This window comes from Lotus japonicus, chromosome 4 (assembly GCF_012489685.1).
Source record: "Lotus japonicus ecotype B-129 chromosome 4, LjGifu_v1.2".
Taxonomy (NCBI): Eukaryota; Viridiplantae; Streptophyta; class Magnoliopsida; order Fabales; family Fabaceae; genus Lotus; species Lotus japonicus.
The window spans coordinates 1,261,693-1,269,912 of record NC_080044.1 but is presented as its reverse complement, the minus strand read 5'-3'; the positions used below and the strand labels follow the sequence as shown (position 1 = coordinate 1,269,912).

Below are 8,220 nucleotides of genomic sequence, written 5' to 3'. Positions count from 1 at the left end.
ATAGGATGAAGTGCATATTGTGGCCAGTTTATGGTTTAACTAAGCATTGCAACGAAGAGATTAGTTATTACTGTCGGCGGTGGATACTCTTGACTCACTCAAAAAAGAAATAAAAAGAAAAATAAAAGAGAAAAGGTTGTTCGTTAAAGCAGCAATTTTACACCAAAAATACGACATTGCTAGTGCTAGTGGAAGACCAACGCTCTCGCTTTGTTCTCAATCAATGGAGTTCAAGCCGGTCCTATTTGGTTGGTGCTCCAAAGAGCACCATGCAATCTATCAGGAGTGGTTCAATTATGCTGATTCAGGTAACTTGCCTTTGCTCAATCCAATTCAGTTTCATTTCTGGGAACGACAGAGTCACTCACGGTGCATGCTTTGCTTTTCAGATAGCGATGGCCGCATCACCGCGAGTGATGCCACCATGTTTTTAGCCATGTCCATTTTGTCTCGCCAAGATCTTAAGCAGGTGAGCCATACTGCTAACTATTTAAAATGACTTTCAAAAACTTAAGCCGTCAGTTAAGGGTCACATGAATGATTTTATATTATATTTGTAACAAAAGCGTTACAGCAAGTGAAATATTTTAACTTCTGTGGTAATGTTTGATCTTAGGCTGGTAGTGGATTAAATTTGAACATTTACACTTTTGGTTCATGTTGAAGTTGGCTTTGATTTTGTTTTGTCTCCATCAATTGGAATGGTTTGGGTTGGGTGTTTGATGATTGAGTTGTTGATATAAGTTGTGCTTATCTCCTTTGACTTAGTTCTTCCTTCCTTGTTAACTAAATTGTTTCTATGTTTGCTTCTGTTACCAAAATAAGGTGTGGGCTATTGCAGATTCAAAGCGACAAGGATACCTTGGTTTCCAAGAGTTTATCATTGCTATGCAGGTACAAATGTATTAGGCTCTATTGAAGTTTAATGCTGATGAATCTCTAGAGTCTTACGCATTTGAAATGTAGCTAGTTTCTTTGGCACAATCTGGGCACCCAGTAACACATGATCTGCTGACTAGTGATGGTAAGTTATGAATATTTAAGTTTGTCTTCTAATGGTTTGTCAAATAAGCTTCTATAATTGGATTGATCAAATATTTTATGATGCACATTCTTGTGAAGTTCTATTGTCTAGATTTACCTATTGAAAGCTTAATTTTTATTTCAGTGGATTTGAAAAACCTGAAACCACCCACAATGGGGGGTTTGGATGCATTACTAATTGTAAGTATTTCATTTAAGGTTTATTTATTTACAGTGTTAACATTTCATGTAATGAAAATTCTTATTTCTTGGCTTTGTTTATCCAGGAGAAAAAGCATAAGCAAAAAGATTGGTTTTCTAGGAAGTTAACCAAAAGGGTAAGTGTTCTTTTACTTCTCCTTTGATATTTCAGTGCATTATCCTTATCTTCTGCTAGAGGACATATGAATTATCCTTATTTTCAACTCATGACATGCTTGATTTACATTTTTACTGGTTTCATTTGGTGTCATCATGGTCTTGAAGTGTATCCCTGGGATCTTTGGTTTAGTTACTCTGTTTCTTCTCTTATAAGACGAATAGACGGTGATAAGTGTATGTTTAGGCAGTTATTTGGGGCTCGAACCCAACATTATCATTTGACTTGTATGTAAGTGTCTAATTGAAGTAGGCCAATGCTAATAATGTGCCAGATATTCCACAAGTGAATATGAATTTGTCAGGGAGAGTGTTGAAAAGAGAGTGTTGCTAGCATTTTTCATTTGTTAGTTTTGAATTATTTCGAGCTTCATTTTTATACTAACAAAATATGCATTTTGTCTTGTATCTATCTAATTTATTCTTTGATATTACATAAATCAAGTTGGCAGGACCCTTATGTGTCTGTGTGTTACTACTTCTTTGCAATTTCCTGTTCTTAAAAATTGTCCAGTATGTTCTTGTAGGTTTTTCACTTGAGTTTTTGTGCATATTTCCATAGGTGCCCCTTTCCTCTGTGACATCAATAATTGATGGCTTAAAGAAACTCTACATTCAGAAGTTGAGGCCGTTGGAAGTTACTTACCATTTTAATGATTTTGTATCTCCATTACTGGTCAGTAAATGAATCTGTTCAGATATAACTGGCTACTCTAGATATCGTATTCTTTCTTTCTTAAGTCATGTTGTTGCTAGTTTTTAAATAAGGGAAAGGATACACAATTGGGGTAAATTTTTTATTGCAACTCTTTACATATTGTAGACTGATAGCGATTTTGATGCCAAACCAATGGTTATGCTTTTGGGTCAGTACTCAACTGGTAAAACAACATTCATCAAGCATCTGCTTAAAAGTAGTTATCCAGGCAAGTAACTACCCTTGCTCTATATCCATGTGTGTGCATGTGTGGCACTGCTCATATGTGTATTATTAAAATTTGTTACTGATGTTAGTTTTCTTATTTTTTACCATAACTATCAATAGGAGCACATATTGGACCCGAGCCTACAACTGATAGGTTTGTTGTTGTCATGGTGCGTGTCAGCCAAACCATTTCATCGCTAATGACTCTTCAATACCTTCAATAATTCCTCAGTTTTAAATTTAGAAATCGATTACTTCAAATTCCTGGCAAGATTCAACATCTTCATGGAATTTCTAAAAAATTTCCATGCACTCCCGTATCATTAGTGTCAAGTTTTGGCAATTTAAATTATTAAAGTCTTTTTAATACACCTATCAATCTAATCTTGTCATAATCTTGGAAATGAGCTATTGCACTAGCTTTAACTAGCAAATGGTACCACTGTACAGTCTGGACCTGATGAGAGAAGTATTCCTGGAAATACTGTTGCTGTCCAAGAAGACATGCCATTTAGTGGTCTTACAACTTTTGGCTCAGCTTTTTTGTCTAAGTTTGAGTGTTCACAAATGCCTCATCCTGTAAGTTGCTCTAGAGCCATTGAAAATGTTTACAAGATTTTCCTTTTGTAGCATTTGGACTTGACTATATTTCAATTCTCCAAAGCTATTGGAGCACATTACATTTTTGGACAGTCCTGGAGTTCTTTCTGGAGAAAAGCAACGGACACAGAGAGCATATGATTTTACGGGTGTAATATCTTGGTTTGCTGCTAAGTGTGATTTGATACTCCTTTTCTTTGATCCGCACAAGCTTGATATCAGTGATGAATTCAGTCGTGTGATAGCTTCATTACGGGGGCATCATGACAAAATTCGGGTGGTATTAAATAAGGCAGACCAAGTTGGTACTCAACAAGTAAGAGCTTGCAATAGTTGCATACTTAAACTTCTATTTGTTTATTTAGTGAATCTTTTACTACATGGTCAGAGGAAACATAACCTGTATTTGGCCCTATGTTGCAGCTGATGAGGGTTTATGGAGCGTTAATGTGGTCACTTGGGAAGGTGCTGAATACACCTGAAGTCATTCGTGTGTATGTTGGGTATGTCACTTCATATATGTATATATACTCCTCTGTAAATGATGAATTATTTTGACTTAGAGAACTCGAGTGTGACAACTTTGTTTCCACAAGTTTTATGAGTTCTCTGTATGAAGTATCATGCATCCTTTGTTTTTATGGTGGAAGTCTGGAAGACTTTTTTTTGCATCTTTTACTATGTTTTATGCGAGTTAGATATGATATAACTGTCTTCCTTTTCCTTGTGGATGAGATTGCCATGTGACTTTCGGTGCTCATTTAACTTTCTTATGACAGCTCCTTCAACAACAAACCTGTAAATGATGCTATCAGTGGTCCAATTGGTAAGGAGTTCTTTGAAAAAGAACAGGAAGACCTTCTTTCAGATCTTAAAGATATACCAAGAGTGGCTTGTGATCGAAGAGTGAGTTTGTGTGTTTGAATTTATTTTGTTTATCACAATAATAGTTCACTAAAATGAGAGTACTTATACTTTCACGCTGATGTTAACAAAAAATTATGAAGAGTTGAAGATTTTGATATGATGAAATTACAAAGATTTAAGTATTTCTATTTGATTGTTTTTTCTTGTGGAATTAAAAAAATTAAGGGTATGTCGATTTCAGAAAATATTTTCTATTTTCACTTGTAATTACAAAAGTACAATGGTATTGTCATTTTCTTTCTTGTTTATAAAGATTTAATTTGGATAGGACAGTGAAAACTTTTTATTGGTTTTTTTCTGTTTCTGTTTGGGGAGACGGGAATAAAATGAAAATAAGGTGGTATTTTTGTAATTAAAAGTGAATACAAAAAGTCCAAACAGTCCTAATGTCTGATTTTCTTGGATGATTTTGTCCACACACAAGTCAATATCATAAAATCTCCTTTTGCTGTGGTGTAGGTTTCTAAGATGCAACTTATATATATGCTTTATCTCATCTCTTGAATTTTAGTATCCATTAATCACTAGTGATATATTTTTCTCATGAAGTTGCTTCTTTGCTTTATTTTATCCTTTGCACACATTGACTATTGTAGATCAATGAATTTGTAAAACGAGCCCGAGCAGCCAAGATACATGCTTACATTATCAGTCATCTTAAAAAGGAGATGCCTGTTATGATAGGCAAAGCTAAAGCACAACAAAGGCTCATTGATAATTTGTCAGACGAATTTGGAAAGGTATGAATCCAACCCTTCCCTGGACTCTGCTATTGGCGAGTTTAATTAACATGCTTGGATCAGTTCTCACATTCAGAAGCTACTCACAAAAACTTCTTCTCATAATTGATTTTAACTTTAGAATCCATTAATGAATGTGACTGTACATCTTTTCGGCTGACCTGCATGTCTGTTTGGATAACACTTAAAATGCATATCTTTGATATTTTGATTGTAAACTTTGAAAAAGGTACAAAGGGTGCTCCATTTACCTCCTGGTGACTTCCCAAATGTGGAGCATTTCAGAGAGGTCTTGCGTGATAAAAATATTGACAAGTTTGAGAAATTGAAACCAAAATTGATACAAGCAGTTGATGACATGCTAGCTTTTGACATTCCTAACCTCTTGGAGAATTTTAGGAATCCCTATGATGAAGGACGGAGTCAGAAAAAATGGACAAGGAGGGCAAAACTTTAACACGTTAACGGCTATCTGTTTATTTGTGTATAAATAAATATAAAAAATGTGGTTCTATTCATTTTGAAAAGAACATTCCACTTTGATTTAATATTTAATCATCTTTCAACATTAGTATATTAAATTCACTACTATCTATTTGCTATCCTTAATGACCAAGTAAAAAAGCTAACTAAGTCAAAGATGGTGGACAAGTCGTGATCATATGATCACACTCATACCGTGAGAGCAGGGACATTAGAGATTGAAATTTAGTAAAAAGGCAGCTACGATGGCAACAAAAGCAGCTCAAGTCTTGAATTCAAAAAAAGTGCAGTCTTTGTCTTCATTGACGTCTACTCTTACCTGCCACAAATGTGCTTCTTCCTTTTATTCGATTTCTCATACACATGCAGTCCATTCTAGGCTTCTAGCAACTAATTAAGAATAACAAACATATGTACGTACCACGCTTCCAATATGCCATACTCAGCTAATATTTTTATCAACTTATCCAACTAAAATGAGTTAGAAGCTCTTTCTAAATTAAAACTTTTCTTTCTTAAATCAAGTGAATGCAATGAATGAATTTTTTTTTTATGAATTGTGATGATACGTTCGCTCAAGTTATATCTAAACATACACATATCATTAATCAACAAACTATTTTATTGAAGAGAGTAATGTTTCTAACTTATTAGTACTTTTCCATTTTACTAGATCACTTTCTATTTGCCCTTCCAGAAATAAAACATTGAGCACCTCTAATCTTTGTGAGGTACGTGGATAAGGGGTGAATGCACTGGTAGCGGTAGCAATGTCCACGGCGAGACATGACGGGATGAACCTATAAAAGGTTCTCTAACACTCAAGATCGGCTTCTAAGTTAGAAAAATATTCAAGTTGCAAAATTTATAATGCAATCTTGTATTTAAGATAGATAAAGAGTATTAGTAATTCAAGTTTATTTGTCTCTTTCATTTATACCTTCATTTTATAATTCAACAAATAGAATGTTGAGCACCTCTAATCTTTGTCCGCTCGACTAATTGATGAAATGAATTTATTTTGATTGTCATTGCTAATTAAAATTGTCTCACTTAGTTGAGCAACATTTGAGCCACTTACGATGATATTTGGCCTTATGGCCATTTGGGCGGGCTAGAACACCACTTTTTATATTTTGGTACTTCCAGATGTCCTTTATGAAGACAATCATGTTTGAGTCATGAATATTATTATCATGGTATAGATAACATTCCCAACAGGATCATTTTCATTCATAAAACTTGAATTCAAAACCTTACTTAAATAAAATTAAGCACGTAGCACTTGAACCAATCACCCATTTATCACCCCCACTTTTTATATTAAGCATATACTTACATTTATTATCATCTCTATATTCCTTTTAACCCTTATTAATTCACTATGGTCTCTTCCGGACATTACTAATTCACTATAGTGTTCTTCCAAACGCACCTAAAATTTAAAGCATGAAATAATGTATTCAAAGTTCAAGTATCTTCCCGAGCATGCGGTTACATAATTGAGGGAAATGTCCCCTCTTTTGTGTATTAATTATATTATTTGCCGAACACAAAACATGGAGATGCGCACACTAAGATAGCACCCTCTTGCATAGCGTGTCTAAAAATATTATACTAGCATTACATAGACTATAGGAACTTTTCTTTTAAATGACTAGAGGAGCTGAGTTTATGGAAACAATGACGATTCTAAAATACACACTCAAGACAATACTCAATTTTAAAAGTGTAATTTTATCGCGATTTCATAAAAATGCTGAAAAGTGTTAGGAAATTATTTCTTAAATTAAAAATGTTTTAGAATTAATAATCAACAAAGAATAAGTTGGCAGGATTTGATTCCATTTAACCACTGTAATCATTATCAAGTTTAAGACCTTAGATATGTAGTTAAATTAAAAATAAATTTTATACTGCTTGACTCAAGCATTATTGTAGTCCCAAATAAAAAATAAAAAAGCACCAAAGGACAAAATTTCCATAATGATTTTCTTTTCAAAGTAAACAATGTATGTACAATTTAATTTAAAATACATTGCGATTATAGCTACTTTTTTTCGTTAAATATTTTTTAGCGAAAGGCTAAGCACATACTTCAATTAAGTATTTCCTCAATCTATCAGTAAGACAATTAAAAATGGGCTATCTAATTAAATAACTCTGCAAAGTTTTAAATCACTCTAGTCTTATATGGATCAATGATATTTAAAATAATAAAATATAAAATTTTGGTCTACTTAATTATCTTAAATATCATTGATCCACCTATAATCAGGATCTCAAACTTTACCTAATTCATTCACATAACTCCATTAAAAAGTTGTTTCATCAAGCTTAATGCAGCCAAAGTTTGCAAATGCATGGCATGAAGCATGCCCCTGCCTACTCGTCAAAATGTGTCAAACAATATTGTAATAAACAATCTCTGCGGGGTCATGAAATTTGTAAAATAATATTTTCTACAACTAATCCATCCACTAAAATCATAGCCAAAAGGCAACTCTTTGCATCTCTAATTATCTAAAACTATGAATAAGGAATTTGCTAATTAATATACTCTTCAAGCACTTAAATAAGATAATCAAAGTAAAATATCTAGTATATTAAATATTTATAAAGATTCTCACTTTTAAATTTAAATAATAAAACATAATTGACAAAAAATATTATTTATTCCTTGACCCGTTCTACAAATAATATCTGCACTTAAGTCATTTCACAGTGATATGATGTGTTTGACAAGTTGTTCACTTTTATAGCAAGTAAGAGTTTATTTTTATTTTTGTCTGCTCACATTTCAAGACTGTTTGAATTTATTTTTACCCAATTCTTATCACTTGTGTTTTGGCCAACTTTTTAAATGAATTATTTTCAATTTTTCATGTACATCTAATTTTTGTAGTTAAAAAGGAAAGTTTTTGTCACCACATATTTGGACACACGGCATAGCCGCATAGCATAGCAGATTAGCAGCTCATACAATTTTTTTTCTCCCATTGAGATAATTTTCTTCGAGCCAAATAAACTAATATAGTTATAAATAAAATTTTCCCTATCAAGTATTTAAGTCTAAATCAATTTCCTTATTGCCTTCACAAGTGGTGATTAAGCTAGAACGAAGTATATTTTAGGTGCTTGGTG

At 33.1% G+C, this 8,220-nt stretch overlaps 1 protein-coding gene across 2 annotated transcripts; it reads left to right on the top strand.

Annotated features, from left to right (window-relative positions):
• Nucleotides 1–150: 150 nt before the first annotated feature.
• On the top strand, nt 151–5,203 carry LOC130715250 (EH domain-containing protein 1-like). Of its 2 annotated transcripts, XM_057565327.1 has the most exons (15): nt 151–308; nt 390–469; nt 826–894; nt 967–1,024; nt 1,169–1,224; nt 1,311–1,361; nt 1,964–2,077; nt 2,225–2,327; nt 2,447–2,496; nt 2,777–2,905; nt 2,991–3,242; nt 3,350–3,429; nt 3,706–3,832; nt 4,450–4,593; nt 4,823–5,203. In XM_057565327.1, the coding sequence occupies exons 1-15, from the start codon at nt 224–226 to the stop codon at nt 5,048–5,050; spliced, it is 1,626 nt and encodes a 541-aa protein (XP_057421310.1). In that variant the 5' UTR covers nt 151–223; the 3' UTR covers nt 5,051–5,203. The 2 variants fall into 2 exon arrangements, with proteins under 2 accessions (XP_057421310.1, XP_057421311.1); XM_057565328.1 differs by lacking the exon at nt 151–308 and having other exon boundaries at nt 452–469; nt 842–894; nt 4,823–5,202.
• Nucleotides 5,204–8,220: the final 3,017 nt, after the last annotated feature.

Excerpts from the sequence above, each read along its gene's own strand:
- LOC130715250 (XM_057565327.1), top strand. The coding sequence starts at position 224 with ATGGAGTTCAAGCCGGTCCTATTTGGTTGGTGCTCCAAAGAGCACCAT. Across the intron at positions 2,497-2,776 it reads ATAGGTTTGTTGTTGTCATG|TCTGGACCTGATGAGAGAAG; the intron begins GTGCGTGTCAGC and ends ACCACTGTACAG. Across the intron at positions 3,833-4,449 it reads GAGTGGCTTGTGATCGAAGA|ATCAATGAATTTGTAAAACG; the intron begins GTGAGTTTGTGT and ends TGACTATTGTAG.